The sequence below is a fragment of the Silurus aristotelis genome (assembly GCF_946808225.1).
Source record: "Silurus aristotelis genome assembly, chromosome: 23".
Classification (NCBI taxonomy): Eukaryota; Metazoa; Chordata; class Actinopteri; order Siluriformes; family Siluridae; genus Silurus; species Silurus aristotelis.
Genome location: NC_139596.1, coordinates 1,508,179 through 1,524,999, shown reverse-complemented (window position 1 = coordinate 1,524,999; position 16,821 = coordinate 1,508,179). Strand labels below are relative to the sequence as shown.

The window sequence follows — 16,821 nt, the reverse complement described above, 5'->3', positions numbered from 1 at the left end:
GAGCTATCTCAAACCTCATCAGCAAGCAGTCAATGGGCCTAATGAACCAACATGGCTTCTGTTCCTATACTTCAACACCATGTAACTCATTAAAAGTAGGCCAAATAAGTCTTTCAAAAAAGACAAATTATTAAAACAATCTTTTAAACAGGTCTCTTTAATTAACAAATAGATTTACAGTTTAATGTCACAAAGTAGACAAACTATTTAATTTTAAAGTTAAAATTAAAATTCAACCTTGAAGATTCTGGGACTTTAACTGCCAACCTTGTGGGAACCTGCTGATCGGTAAACTAACACCTTAACCACTGAGCTATCTCAAACCTCATCAGCAAGCAGTCAATGGGCCTAATGAACCAACATGGCTTCTGTTCCTATACTTCAACACCATGTAACTCATTAAAAGTAGGCCAAACAAGTTTTTCAAAAAAGTCAAATAAATAAAACAATCTTTTAAACTGTTTTTTTTAATTAACAAATAGATTTACAGTTTATTGTCACAAAGTAGACAAATTATTAGATTTTAAAGTTAAAATTAAACTTACATTTTGGAGATTCTGGGACTTGAACCCCCCACCTTGTGGGAATCTGCTGATCAGTAAACCAACACCTTAACCACTGAGCTATTTCATCACTATTGTGCAAGCAGTCAATGGGCCTAATGAACCAACTGTTCCTGTTCTGTTCCTATACGTCAACACCATGTAACTCATTAAAATTAGGCCAAACAAGTCTTTCAAAAAAGACAAATTATTAAAACAATCTTTTAAACAGGTCTCTTTAATTAACAAATAGATTTACAGTATAATGTCACAAAATAGACAAACGATTAGATTTTAAAATTAAAAGAACATTTTATTTTGGAGATGCTGGGACTTGTGCCCGCAACCTTTTGGGAATCTGCTGATCGGTAAACCAACACCTTAACCACTGAGCTATTTCATTACTATTGTGCAAGCAGTCAATGGGCCTAATGAACCAAAATGGCTTCTGTTCCTATACGTCAACACCATGTAACTCATTAAAAGTAGGCCAAACAAGTCTTTAAAAAAAAAAGACAAATTATTTAAACAATCTTTTAAACAGGTCTCTTTAATTAACAAATAGATTTACAGTTTAATGTCACAAAGTAGACAAACTATTAGATTTTAAAATAAAAATAAATTTTGGAGATGCAAGGACTTGAACCCCTAAACTTGTGGAAATATGCTGATCGGTAAACCAAGACCGTAACCACTGAGCTATCTCTTCACTATCGTGCAAGCAGTCAATGGGCCTAATGAACCAACATGGCTTCTGTTCCTATACTTCAACACCATGTACCTCATTAAAATTAGGCCAAACAAGTTTTTCAAAAAAGAAAAATAAATAAAACAATCTTTTAAACAGGTCTCTTTAATTAACAAATAGATTTACAGTATAATGTCACAAAGTAGACAAACTATTAGTTTTTAAAATTAAAATTTAATTTTGGTGTTGCTGGGACTTGAACCCCCCACCTTGGGGGAATCTGCTGATCTGGAAACCAGCACCTTAACCACTGAGCTATCTCAAACCTCCTCACCAAGCAGTCAATGGGCCTAATGAACCAACATGGCTTCTGTTCCTATACTTCAACACCATGTAACAACTTAAAATTAGGCCAAACAAGTCTTTCAAAAAAGAAAAATAAATAAAACAATCTTTTAAACAGGTCTCTTTAATTAACAAAAAATTCACAGGTTAATGTCACAAAGTAGACAAACTATGAGATTTTAAAATTACATTTTTGAGATGACGGGACTTGAACCCACAACCTTTTGGGAATCTGCTGATCGGTACTCCAACACCTTAACCACTGAGCTATCTCAACCATCTTCGGGAAGCAGTCAATGGGCCTAATGAACCAACATGGCTTCTGTTCCTATACTTCAACACCATGTAACTCATTAAAAGTTAGCCAAACAAGTCTTTCAAAAAAGACAAATAAATAAAACAATCTTTTAAACAGGTCTCTTTAATCAACAAATAGATTTACAGTTTAATGTCAGAAAGTAGACAAACTATTAGATTTTAAAATTAAAAGAAAATTTCATTTTGGCGATGCTTGGACTTGAACACCCAACCTTGTGGGAATACGTTGATCGGTAAACCAACACCTTAACCAGTAAGCTATCTCTACCCACTCGTAAAAGCACTCAATGGGCCTAATGAACCAACATGGCTTCTGTTCCTATACTTCAACACCAGGTAACTCGTTAAAAGTAGGCCAAACAAGTCTTTTAAAAAAGACAAATAAATAAAACAATATTTTAAACAGGTCTCTTTTATTAACAAATATATGTACAGTTTAATGCCACAAAGTAGACAAACTATTAGATTTTAAAGTTAAAATTCAAATTAAATTTTGGAGATGCCAGGACATGAACCCCCAACCTTGTGGGAATCTGCTGATCGGAAAAAAACAACACCTGAACCACTGAGCTATCTCAACCCTCTTGAGCATGCATTCAATGGGCCTAATGAACCAACATGGCTTCTGTTCCTATACTTCAACACCATGTAACTCATTAAAATTAGGCCAAACAAGTCTTTCAAAAAAGACAAATAAATAAATAAAACAATCTTTTAAACAGGTCTCTTAAATTAACAAATAGATTTACAGTATAATGTCACAAAGTAGACAAACTATTAGATTTTAAAATTAAAATTAAATTTTGGTGTTGCCGCAACTTGAAAACCCCACCTTGTGGAAATATGCTGATCTGTAAACCAACACCTTAACCACTGAGCTATCTCAACCCTTTTGTGCAAGCAGTCAATGGGCCTAATGAACCAACATAGCTTCTATTCATATACTTCAACACCATGTAACTCATTAAAAGTAGGCCAAAAGCATTAAAGTAAACAATCTTTAAAAAAAGTCAAATAAACAAAACAATCTTTTAAACTGTTTTTTTTAATAAACAAATAGATTTACAGTTTAATGTCACAAAGTAGACAAACTATTAGATTTTAAAGTTAAAATTTAAGTTGGGTGATGCCGGGACTTGAACCTCCAACCTTGTGAGAATCTGCTGATCGGTAAACCAACACCTTAACCACTGAGCTATCTTTAACTTCTCTTGCATGCAGTCAATGGGCCTAATGAACCAACATGGCTTCTGTTCCTATACTTCAACACGATGTAACTCATTAAAAGTAGGCCAAACAAGTCTTTCAAAAAAGACAAATAAATAAAACAATCTTTTAAACAGGTCTCTTTAATTAACAAATAGATTTACAGTTTAATGTCAGAAAATAGACAAACTATTAGATTTTAAAATTAAAAGAAAATTTCATTTTGGCGATGCTGGTACTTGAACACCCAACCTTGTGGGAATACGTTGATCGGTAAACCAACACCTTAACCAGTAAGCTATCTCTACCCACTTGTAAAAGCAGTCAATGGGCCTAATGAACCAACATGGCTTCTGTTCCTATACTTCAACACCAGGTAACTCATTAAAAGTAGGCCAAACAAGTCTTTTAAAAAAGACAAATAAATAAAACAATATTTTAAACAGGTCTCTTTTATTAACAAATATATTTACAGTTTAATGCCACGAAGTAGACATACTATTAGATTTTAAAATTTAATTTTGGAGATGCTTGGACTTTAACCCACAACCTTGTGGTAGTCTGCTGATCGGTAAACCAACACCTTAACCACTGAGCTATCTCTTCACTAGTGTGCAAACAGTCAATGGGCCTAATGAACCAACATGGCTTCTGTTCCTCTACTTCAACACCATGTAACTCGTTAAAAGTAGGCCAAAAGCATTAAAGTAGGCCAACGCATTTAAAGTAGGCCAAACAAGTCTTTTAAAAAAGACAAATAAATCAAACAATCTTTTAAACAGGTCTCTTTTATTAACAAATAGATTTACAGTTTAATGTCACAAAGTAGACAAACTATTAGATTTTGAAGTTAAAATAAAAATTTGATTTTGGAGATGCTGGAACTTGAACCCCCAAACTTGTGGGAATATGTTGATTGGTAAACCAACACCTTAACCACTGAGCTATTTCTTCACTAGTGTGCAAACAGTCAATGGGCCTAATGAACCAACATGGGTTCTGTTCCTATACTTCAACATAATGTAACTCATTAAAAGTAGGCCAAACAATTCTTTCAAAAAGACAAATAAATAAAACAATCTTTTAAACAGGTCTCTTTAATTAACAAATAGATTTACAGTTTAATGTCACAAGGTAGACAAACTTTTAGATTTTAAAGTTAAACTAGAGTCACAGTTTCAACATGGTGGCTCTAGGAACCTGTGGCAGGGACTAAGAACAATAACGGACTATAAAACACTATCTTCTAGAATGGTGAATGCGGACGCTTCTCGGGCAGACGAGCTAAACACCTTTTACGCTTGTTTCGAGGCTGCAGCTAACCACGCTAGCGGCACAACCAGCGTGCACGGCGAGAGAGCCGGAGAGGTAAACACTTTCACCATCTCGGAGCATGACGTGTGGAGGGCTTTCAAGAGAGTGAATACCAGGAAGGCAGCAGGACCAGATGGCATCACAGGCCGGGTTCTGAAAGCCTGCGCTGACCAGCTAGCACCGGTGTTCACGGAGATATTCAACCTCTCACTGGAACAGTCTGTTGTCCCCTCATGTTTCAAACAGTCCACCATTGTTCCTGTCCCGAAGAAACCCCAGCCAGCCTGCCTTAACGACTACCGCCCTTGGGTTCTGAGCCCCCTGCTTTACTCAATGTACACACATGACTGTGTGGCAACATCCAACTCAACCACCATCATCAAGTTTGCTGACGACACTGTTGTGGTGGGTCTGATCTCCAACAACGACGAGACGGCCTACCTACAGGAGGTTAAAAACCTGGAGAGATGGTGCCAGGAGAACAACCTTCTCCTGAACGTCAGCAAGACTAAGGAGTTGATCGTGGACTTCAGCACAAAGCGGGAGCGGTCATACCAACCTATAAACATCAGCGGGACCCCTGTGGAGAGAGTGGACAGTTTCCGGTACCTTGGTGTTAACATCACACAGGATCTGTCTTGGTCCTGTCACACCAACACCCTGGTGAAGAAGGCCCGGCAGCGTCTGTACCATCTGAGACGCTTAAGGGACTTTAAACTACCCTCTCAGGTGCTTAAGACCTTCTACACTTGCACCAATGAGAGCGTTCTGACGGGTAGCATCACTTCCTGGTTCGGGAACAGCACCATGCAGGACAGACGAGCCCTCCAGAGGGTGGTGCGTTCAGCTGAACGTACCATCCACACTGAGCTCCCTAACCTGCAGGACATCTATAGCACGCGGTGCTGGACAAGTGCTAGGAAGATTATGAAGGACCTCAGCCATCCCAACAATGGACTCTTTTCTCTGTTGCGTTCAAGAAAACGCTTCCGCTCCCTGAAAGCGAACACAGAGAGAATGAGGAGGAGCTTCTTCCCGCAGGCCATCCGGTGTTTAAACCAGGAAACACCCAGGATCTAGAACTGGCCCACTTTCTCCATCATCACACTTCTCTGTACATATCTCACCGTTCGCACCACGACACTTTAAACTCTGGACTTGCACAGCACAGTGCGCTTTTTATTTTATTCATCTGCCTCCTTTTCTTTTCCCCCATCCTATTCCCTCATGCCGGACCATTGTATAAAACAGGGGTCTCCAATCTTTTCCAGAAAGGGCCAGTGTGGGTGCAGGTTTTCATTCCAACCAATCAATGGTCACAGCTGATAGTCATTTACAATGACGATCATTAGATTTGAACAGGTAGAATTTGGTGTGGACTCGCTTGGTTGGAATAAAAACCTCCACCCACACCGGCCCTTTCTGGAAAAGATTGGAGACCCCTGGTATAAAAAATTTCACTACATGTCGTACCCTGTATGTATGTGTATGTCATGAATAAAATTTGATTTAACTTGTTTAATTTGAACCCCCAACCTTTTGGGAATCTGCTGATCGGTAAACCAACACCTTAACCAATGAGCTATCTCTTCACTATTGTGCAAGCAGTCAATGGGCCTAATGAACCGACATGGCTTCTTTTCCTATACTTCAACACTATGTAACGCATTAAAATTAGGCCAAACAAGTCTTTTAAAAAAGACAAATAAATAAAACAATCTTTTAAACAGGTCTCTTTATTTACAAATAGATTTATAGTTTAATGTCACAAAGTAGACAAACTATTAGATTTTAAAGTTAAAGGTAATTTTGTTGATGCTGGGACTTGAACCGACAACCTTGTGGGAATCTGCTGATCAGTAAACCAACACCTTAACCACTGAGTTATCTCAACCCTCTTGAGCAAGCAGTCAATTGGCCTAAAGAACCAAAATGGCTTCTGTTCCTATACTTCAACACCATGTAACGCATTAAAAGTAGGCCAAACTAGTCTTTTAAAAAAGACAAATAAATAAAACAATCTTTTAAACAGGTCTCTTTAATTAACAAATAGATTTACAGTATAATGTCACAAAATAGACAAACGATTAGATTTTAAAATTAAAAGAACATTTTATTTTGGAGATGCTGGGACTTGAACCCCCTACCTTGTGGGAATCTGCTGATCGGTAAACCAACACCTTAACCATGGAGCTATTTCTTCACTATTGTGCAAGCAGTCAATGGGCCTAATGAACCAACATGGCTTCTGTACCTATACGTCAACACCAGGTAACTCATTAAAAGTAGGCCAAACAAGTCTTTCAAAAAAAGACGAATAAATAAAACAATCTTTTAAACAGGTCTCTTTAATTAACAAATAGATTTACAGTTTAATGTCACAAAGTAGACAAACTATTAGATTTTAAAATTAAAAGAAGATTTCATTTTGGACATGAACCCCCAAGCTTTTGGGAATCTGTTGATCAGTAAACCAACACCTTAACCAATGAGCTATTACTTCACTAGTGTGCAAGCAGTCAATGGGCCTAATGAACCAACATGGCTTCTTTTCCTATACTGCAACACCATGTAATGCATTGAAAAAAATAGGCCAAACAAGTCTTTTAAAAAAGACAAATAAATAAAACAATCGTTTAAACAGGTCTCTTTTATTAACAAATAGATTTACAGTTTAATTTCACAAAATAGACAAACTATTGGATTTTAAAAATAAAGTTTAATTTTGGAGATGCTGGGACTTGAACCACCAACCTTGGGGGATTCTGCTGATCGGTAAACCAAGACCTTAACCACTGAGCTATCTCTTTAGTCTTGTGCAAGCAGTCAATGGGCCTAATGAACCAACATGGCTTCTGTTCCTATACTTCAACACCATGTAACGCATTGAAAGTAGGCCAAACAAGTCTTTTAAAAAAGACAAATAAATAAAACAATCTTTTAAACAGGTCTCTTTAATTAACAAATAGATTAACAGTTTAATGTCACAAAGTAGACAAACTATTAGATTTTAAAATTAAATTTTGGAGATGCTTGGACTTGAATCCCCAACCTTGTGGGAATATGTTGACTAGTAAACCAACACCTTAACCACTGAGCTATTTCTTCACTATTGTGCAAGCAGTCAATGGGCCTAATGAACCAACAAGGCTTCTGTTCCTATACTTTAACAACATGTAACTCATTAAAAGTAGGCCAAACAAGTCTTTTAAAAAAGACAAATAAATAAAACTATCTTTTAAACAGGTCTCTTTATTTAACAAATTGATTTACAGTTTAATGTCACAAAGTAGACAAACTATTAGATTTTAAAATTGAAATTTAATTTTGGTGACGCCGGGACTTAAACCCCCAACCTTGTGGGAATCTGCAGATCGGTAAACCAACACCTTAACCACTGAGCTATCTCTTCACTCTTGTGCAAGCAGTCAATGGGCCTAATGACCCAACATGGCTTCTGTTCCTATACTTCAACACCATGTAACTCATTAAAAGTAGCCCAAACAAGTCTTTCAAAAAAGACAAATAAATAAAACAATCTTTTAAACAGGTCTCTTTAATTATCACATAGATTTACAGCTTAATGTCACAAATTAGACAAACTATTAGATTTTAAGAGCAAAATGTAATTTTGGAGATGCTGGGACTTGAACCCCCAACCTTTTGGGAATTTACCGATCGGTAAACCAACACCTTAACCACTGAGCTATTGCTTCACTATTGCGCAAGGAGTCAATGGGCCTAATGAACCAACATGGCTTCTGTTTCTATACTTCAACACCATGTAACTCATTAAAAGCAGGCCAAACAAGTCTTTCAAAAAAGACAAATAAATAAAACTGTCTTTCAAACAGGTCTCTTTAATTAACAAATAGATTTACAGTTTAATGTCACAAAGTAGACAAACTATTAGATTTTAAAATTTAAATTTAATTTTGGTGATGCAGGGACTTGAACCGCCAATCTTGGGGGAATTTGCTGATTGGTAAACCAACACCTTAACCACTGAGCTATCTCTACCTCATTGCGCACCCAGTCAATGGGCCTAACGAACCAACATGGCTTCTTTTCCTATACTGCAACACCATGTAACTCATTAAAAGTAGGCCATACAAGTCTTTTAAAAAAGACAAATAAATAAAACAATCGTTTAAACAGGTCTCTTTTATTAACAAATAGATTTACAGTTTAATTTCACAAAATAGACAAACTATTGGACTTTAAAATTAAAGTTTAATTTTGGAGATGCTTGGACTTGAACCACCAACCTTGGGGGATTCTGCTGATCGGTAAACCAAGACCTTAACCACTGAGCTATCTCTTTATTCTTGTGCAAGCAGTCAATGGGCCTAATGAACCAACATGGCTTCTGTTCCTATACTTCTACACCATGTAACGCATTGAAAGTAGGCCAAACACGTCTTTTAAAAAAGACAAATAAATAAAACAATCTTTTAAACAGGTCTCTTTAATTAACAAATAGATTTACAGTTTCATGTCACAAAGTAGACAAACTATTAAGAGACAATGGGCCTAATGAACCAAAGTCGTCACGTGACTCAGCGACTTAATGCTGATGTAGACAATACACAACAGAAATACACACTTACACACCACTCACAAACACACATTTACACACCACTCACCCACACTTAAACACCACCAACACAGTACTAACACACACATACACACCACTAACACCGCTCACAAACACACACACCACGAACACACACTTACACACTTCTAACACCACTCACACACTCTTACACACCACCCCCACATACTTAAATACCACAATCACAACTCACACACTCCTACACACCACTAACACTACTCACACACACGTACACACACTAACACACTACTATCACCACTCACACACACTTACACACCACTCACACCGTCCTACACACCACTAACACTACTCACCCACACGTAAACATCACTAACACACACTTACACACTACTAACACCACTCACACACACTTACACACCACCCCCACATACTTACATACCACTTACACCACTCACACACTCCTACACACCACTACCACCACTCACACACTCCTACACACCACAAACTCACACTTACACACTACTAACAAAACTTACACACACTTACACACCACCCCCACATACTTACATATCACTAACACCACTCACACACTCCTACACACCACTAACATTACTCACACACAGGTACACACCACTAACACTACTCACACACACGTACACACCACTAACTCACACTTACACGCTACTAACAAAACTCACACACACTTACACACCACCCCCACATACTTACATACCACTAACACCACTCACACATACTTACATACCACTAACACCACTCACACACTCCTACACACCACTAACACTACTCACACACACGTACACACCACTAACACCACTCACACACTCCTACACACCACTAACTCACACTTACACACTACTAACAAAACTCACACACACTTACACACCACCCCCACATACTTACATACCACTAACACCACTCACACACTCCTACACACCACTAACACTACTCACACACACACGTACACACCACTAACACCACTCACACACTCCTACACACCACTAACTCAGACTTACACACTACTAACAACACTCACACACACTTACACACCACCCCCACATACTTACATACCACTAACACCACTCACACACTCCTACACACCACTAACACTACTCACACACACGTACACACCACTAACACTACTCACACACACGTACACACCACTAACACCACTCACACACTCCTACACACCACTAACTCACACTTACACACTACTAACAAAACTCACACACACTTACACATACTTACATACCACTAACACCACTCACACACTCCTACACACCAATAACACTACTCACACACACGTACACACCACTAACTCACACTTACACACAAACACCATATTCTCAAAGCCACCACAAATGATATTTTCTTAAAAAACAGCAAAAACAATCTCTTTATATTTGAGTATTAAATTACACTGGATTACAAATTGAGACACAAAGTTTAGAGAAAAAACGTACACGTGTAGCATCCTGTTCTGTTCTATTACATTATATTATATTATAAAACTGTGATGTTACAAATGATATAGTTGCTTCAACCACAGAGCATCAGAAACACTTGCTGTATCATATTAAGTAAAAAAACTAATGATTTGTTTTCTGTGCGACTGAAGAATACACAACATGTTTTTCCATCATTTCATTGTGCCTCTTGGTTCTTGTCGTTTTCTTCGTAGAGAACTGCAGTGCAGCGTAATGCACCAAATCAGAGTCAGCAACCTGCAGGAAGAAAGAAGAATAAAGTTATATAATGCAAGTGTTCGATCAGTTGAGTAGAAATTTTACTCAAAAAAACCTGGTCAAAATTATTATTAATGAGAAAAAGCTTGATGATTAATAAAGAGCGAAAATATGCATGAATTTAAATAATGACCTGAATATTTTAATAGCTAGATTAAATTTGTTTATTAAAAAAAAAAAACATCTGTCCTGTAAAAACTGCACGAAAGACGAGAAATGCTCGATTTTCTGTTCTGATCGAGAAACGAAAAACGAGAAATGACTGAAATTCAGATCATCTACTGCTTAAGCGTTCAACATATGAAACAGAACAAGGTGAAAGCGGCTTTTACACAAATCAGGAAAACAAAAAAAATTTTCTTCAGGTTTTGACAAATAAAAAAAAATTACTCTCCATGGATTAAAATTAAAATGAAAACGTTTTATCTAAGAACGAAATAAAAAAAATATTGGGGGAAAATATTGTTTTGTCATGAGCTTCGCAACTTCATTAAGGCAGCAGCAGTTTAGAGAAGAAATGGTAAGAATGCAAGGAAATCATTTGTATTGTTTGTATTTATGGATAAGATTTTTACTGAGAAATAAAAACGCATCATGAATAAATTTGTAACATTTATCTGGAGGTCAGTATGTGTGTGTGTGTGTGTGTGTGTGTGTGTGTGTGTGTGTGTGTTTAATCTCGAATTTACCTTATTTTCTGCTTCAACGCCTAAAACATAACATTAGAAAAGTTATTATGATCAATTCAAATTCAAAATTCAAATTAAATAAAAATTTTAATATTATTATTATTATTATTATTATTATTATTATTATGTAAATTGCACTAAACTGGTTTCTACTTGCTTCCTGACACCTGCAATTTTATATACATCATATTCTAAATATTAATGTTCATGTACAGCATTGCATATATGTATAACTCTTTTTTATATGTGATGTAATGATTTTAACAGAATTATCTTTCTCACAAAAAAAAAAAAAAATCATGGATTAAAAACAATTATTAAAATTTCTGGAACTAAAACAATAAATGGTGGGTGAAAACTATGCACACAGCAGCTTGAGTTATTAAATGTGGTTGATGTAGAAATCCGTTTCAATATAATTTGCTTTGTGGCATTGACTTCTAAATTCTGAAAGATTATGATTGAGCTACAACAAGTGATTTTTCCAAAAAAAAACAAACAAAAAAAAAAAACGACTGGTTTAATACTCATTACAGACTGATAGTGATAATGACCGCTTTGTTACATAATATAGAGTTGGGGTAAAAAAAAAAAATATATATATATATATATATATTATTTAATTAATTAATTGGTAAAATTGTTCATTTGTAATTCATAAAAATATTTTAATTTCAATATTTTAATTATTATTTTAAATAATTTTTAATAAAGCTTATGCTTACTTAGAGTTTTGCATATGATATTTTAATTATTATTATTAGTAGTAGTAATAGAGAAATAATATTTGACCTCCATGTGTGTTTCTGTGCTTCAGCAGGATGAAGATCAGGACACCGAGAAGAATCACAACTACTGAACCAAACATCGTGTTCAGCATGGAGATCACAGAAGAAGAGCTGCAACCTTGATGAAAAATATCATGTTTTAAACACGAAACCTGCTTCATATTTTAATGTAGAAATGTCCAGAAGCTTTTCTGAGGAAAAAAAAGACAAACCTGCTACTTTGTTCTCAGTAACATGTGTTTTATTTACTCCTGAAAATAAAATATTATTTGAATAAAGTCAGATTTTCCAATTCACTTTTACTGCAGTTATTTAATTTATAGAAATTTACCTTTGACGTGTAAATAGGTCGAGTTTCTGAAGGACAGTTTGCTCATTGCCATGGAGCTGCAGTAGTACAGTCCTGTATCAGAGATGTTCAGTGCAGTGGTGGTGAGAGACGTGTTCTCGGGCTAAACAGACATCACCAGGCGCTCAGTGTTATTAAAGAAGTAACAGTTTTGGGATTCAGTTGATGTTCTAAACCTTTTACACCCTACAAGAAGTGGAACTGAATCAGTGGTGTGTTTGAACCAGAGGATGAAAGTTGTTATAGTTTGGCCATGTTGGCACCAAATAGTGACACTTTCTCCAACTTCTGCCTCCAACGTGAAAGAGCACAGAGTCTCTGAGAACAAACCTGCAACACATGAACACACTCATAACACTGAATATTAAATATAATATTTATAAATACTTTTTTCCTTATATTTTAAATTTTACTTAACAAATACCACATTCATAAGGACTTACCCATGGTGCAGAGGAGCACTAACTTGGTCTGAAAATGAGTCATTGTGTATTAGATGAGAGACAAAGAAGAAATGATCTGCTGAGGAAGTCTGCGTCTGGTTTATCTGTGTGTAAAGGGTATGGATATTTATGTAGCCTACAGCACCTTGCAACAAAAAAAAGCCTACCAGAAAAGTAACATCATCTCTGTAAATCTCGTCTCACATTTTAGAAGATCATCTGCAGTGGGCTACAGATAAGAAGTAAATATAACTCGCTACTGTACTAAAGTAGCTTTTTCACCTGTCTGTACTTTATTCAAATCGTCAAAAATATATTTTTACTACATTTTGAGAAATCAGTAGCAATCGACCAATCAGGGTAGTGTTCACTCTTTGTTTTGATTGGCGCTTGGTGGTATCTACTTATCACCAGCATACAGTTCAGCATCAGTTTAACAGCAAACAGAACATTTAGAAAGGATTAAATGTTGAAGAAACTCCAGACTCGAACTCACCATTGTGGTCATGATCATTTTAATAGACTTCCATAAGTGTTTGACTCAATATCATTCTATTAATAGATCAGTGTGCTGAGAGTCACATTAGAGTCTTTACAGCAGAACATTATAGTCATAATAAATCATAGTACTTTGGATATTTAAGTACATTTGAAGGCAAAAACATTTGTACTTTTAATCAAGGACTTTTTTTTAATTTAAACTTACAAAATGATTACATTTATTAAGTCATTTTTAACGTTCCTGTGAAACTTTTTTCAAGTTGTCATGCTAAAAAGTGAACCTTCACCCAGGCTGAGGTTTTCTGTACAGTAAACACATGGCCCCTCTGTACTTGTCTGCATTTACCTCAACTCTGAACAGACTTTCTGTAAACTCAAACTCTTGTGTGTACAGTAGTGATAGTCAGAACATTTTTTTTTACTTAACTTACAATGTCTTTGCACATGTTTTTCTTTCTATTAAGTTTTTCCTTTCCATCATGTTTTTTCCATCTTCAGGCAGGACTCTGGAAGCTCTGCTAATTCCATCATTTAGTATAAAATTATATTTTATAAGTTTATATTTGAACTTGGTTTCAATCCCTACTTGGTTTACAGATGATACAAAAATCACTAAACCAAGTATTTATAAAAAGGTATAAAACCAGTCAAAAGTTTGGACTCTTGGTATTATTATAATCATCTTCACGAGCTCGTCACCGGTTGAGTGGTCGTTGGCTGCATTTCTTCACTCTCCAGTCCAAATCATCCCAAGGCCAGGTCATCTGATGCAGCACTTCATTACTCTCCTTCTTAAATAAATAGTCTTACAGAACAAAACCTGTTTGGGGTCAATGTCCTGTTGAAAAACAAATGATGGTCCGACTAAGTGTAAAACATGAGATGGCATGTCACTATAAAATGCTGTAGTAGCCATGTTGGTTAAGTCTGTCTTCAATTTTGACTAAATCACCAACCATGTCACCAGCAAAGCAACACAACGCGTCGCAGTGGGAACAGCACATTCTGGAACTCTCTGTTTACTGCTTCTATGTCTAAAAGTTATGGTGGTCAGAATCAAAATCAAAATCTGACATTTGGACTCATCAGATTAAATAACAGTCACCTGTGAACAGTAGCTGTGTCAGGTATGAGAGCGGGTCTTGAACCAGGGTCGCTAGAGCAAGTGGCAGACACTAGCAGTCTGCCACGGGGAGGCATTGAAACCCAACTACAGAGACACTCGAGATGAGCAATGGCATGATTAATTAATAAAAACAATAAGTCCAAAAACAGCTTGAGAAAAGCGAACCAAAAATATAAACCGGCAGAGTGGGTTTATCAATACAAAATAAACACAAGACAAAAAAGAAAATGACTAAACAGGTTGAAGAAACTCAAGACAAGGTAACTAGGGATTTAGGAGGTAACTAGGGACTCAAGAAGACCAGAGGCTTTGGGAAAACCAGGAGACTAGGGAAGACTTGGAAAAACAGAATCCAGGAGCCTAGAGAAGACAGGATACTTGGGAAAACTTGGGAAGACAGCAGACTAGGGAAGACTCGGGGGAACAAAAAAGCCAGGAGACTCAGGAAGACAAGAGTAGGCAAGAGACTAGGGAAGACCGGAGAAGCTAGGAGACTAGGGAAAACCCATTAAAACAGCAGACAAAGAAATAAAACAATATAGAAATACACTCACCAAACAGAACAAAACAAACCCACACATATCGGGTTTCAAATGCAAAATACGAAGAACAATATTATGAAAGAAGATACAACAAAAAAAAAATAAGGCCAAATACAATGACAACTGTACCACAACAAAGGTGAAGACAAATATAATAAACCAACCACAACCAAGCCCGAAGGGGCAACTTAAATAGCCAACATTAATGAGGAGCAGGTGGGAGACATTATACAGCTAGGGGCTAGGGAGTAGGGGATAAGGCAGTAGGGGCCCAGTGGCGGCATCTGGTGGCAAAGGCAAAAACAATCCCAAAAATTGTCCAGACCCTGACAGGATGTCTTCCACTTCGAGAAGCATTTATGTAAATCAGTGGTTTCAGGGTGGTAATTCTAATAAAGAAATCTTCTGCAGCAGAGGTAGCTGTTGGTCTTCCTTTCCTGAGACGGCTCTCATGAAAGCATGTTTCATTAAAGCATTGAATGGTTTTGGAGACTGCACTTGAAGATACATTTACAGTTCTTGAGATGTTCTGGACCCACTGACCTTCATTGCTTAAATAATGATAAACTGTTGTTTCTCTTTTCTTAATTGAGTGTATGGATTTGCACTGGTCTAAAGTACTCACTCTTCCCTCTGCACATGACAACTGATGGTCTAAATCACACTAAAAAGCCAATAATTTTTTTTTTTAATTATTAATTATTTACTAATTTCCTTTCATTAACTACAGAAGAGTATAATAAAAAATACATATAACAAATCTATTTATAATGTATATTATGGGATAGTATTGTAACAGCTGTTGTGTTGTTTGTATATGACTACAGTAAATTCTTCTATTTGTGTGCAAATTTTAAACATTTGTTTATTAAATAAAGCAATCAGTAACATTATTAATGTTTTGATTATTATAAGAACTCATTTCTCTGCACCGTACTCAGCTCTCACACTGCATTTCACTGGGGTCTGAAGACGCAGAATCCTCTGGACTCCTCAAAACTTTGACCTACTGGTTAGTTGTGGAATTACATGCAATAAAAATCCTCCGACCTCCTCAATTGTCCTGAGATCTTCTTTAGTTGTTGAGAAGAAACCCTGTGTGTTTTCTGTCTCATATTTAGCCTTACATATGCTTAACTCAACCATCGTTGCTCCAGAGGTGGCTGACCCTGTACTCTGACCCCAGTTTGACCCCAGCTGAGCAGAATTGTATTTTCTTAAGCATATTCCACTTGTTCATAATACTGTCATCCAGATTTATGGTGTAGTTTAGTCTATTAGTCCCCATTCTAAAACCTTGTATGGATGGTGCTCTGGGCAGGGGTCTTATCCAGGTGTTTAATTATCCACCACATGCCCAGAATTCCAGAGATGACAAGCCCAAACCTGACATTACAAAAACTTCATCAGGTAAATATTTAATTATTCATTGCTTTTTTTTTTATTAATAAATCCATATGTTACAGTATGATAAAAACTTCAAATGAAGGTGAAATAATGCAAAGCAGGCAAAATTGTGCTTCAGCATTATTGATACATGAGTGCTCAACTCATTATTGCTTCAAAACCTGTCAAATAGAACAAAGAGATGACATGAAAATAAGAGAAAAGGAAAATGAAACACCAAATAC

The 16,821-nt window shown here is 36.4% G+C and overlaps 2 protein-coding genes across 6 annotated transcripts in view; both read right to left on the bottom strand.

Annotated features, from left to right (window-relative positions):
- LOC310718632 (uncharacterized protein) overlaps positions 1-16,821 on the bottom strand; it is a 168,245-nt gene that overhangs the window by 130,747 nt on the left and 20,677 nt on the right. The window lies entirely within an intron of this gene.
- Positions 10,471-15,252, bottom strand: LOC310718448 (uncharacterized protein). 5 transcript variants are annotated; one of them, XM_083527281.1, is made up of 8 exons: positions 14,628-14,862; positions 14,222-14,360; positions 13,022-13,049; positions 12,561-12,908; positions 12,442-12,480; positions 12,234-12,347; positions 11,442-11,461; positions 10,471-10,731 (listed from the first exon to the last, which is right to left on the bottom strand). In XM_083527281.1, the coding sequence occupies exons 4-8, from the start codon at positions 12,610-12,612 to the stop codon at positions 10,597-10,599; spliced, it is 360 nt and encodes a 119-aa protein (XP_083383407.1). In that variant the 5' UTR covers positions 12,613-12,908; positions 13,022-13,049; positions 14,222-14,360; positions 14,628-14,862; the 3' UTR covers positions 10,471-10,596. The 5 variants fall into 5 exon arrangements, with proteins under 5 accessions (XP_083383407.1, XP_083383406.1, XP_083383408.1 ...); XM_083527280.1 differs by lacking the exon at positions 13,022-13,049; XM_083527282.1 differs by lacking the exons at positions 14,222-14,360; positions 14,628-14,862 and adding an exon at positions 13,226-13,247 and having other exon boundaries at positions 13,022-13,125.

What these genes read in the sequence shown, in the direction of transcription:
- LOC310718448 (XM_083527283.1), bottom strand. Translation starts at nt 12,612, where the DNA reads ATGGCAATGAGCAAACTGTCCTTCAGAAACTCGACCTATTTACACGTC. An exon ending in TACTGAGAACAAAGTAGCAG is followed by an intron (nt 12,348 to 12,441) that starts GTTTGTCTTTTT and finishes TTTTTCATCAAG; the next exon opens with GTTGCAGCTCTTCTTCTGTG. An exon ending in GCACAGAAACACACATGGAG is followed by an intron (nt 11,462 to 12,233) that starts GTCAAATATTAT and finishes GTTATGTTTTAG; the next exon opens with GCGTTGAAGCAGAAAATAAG.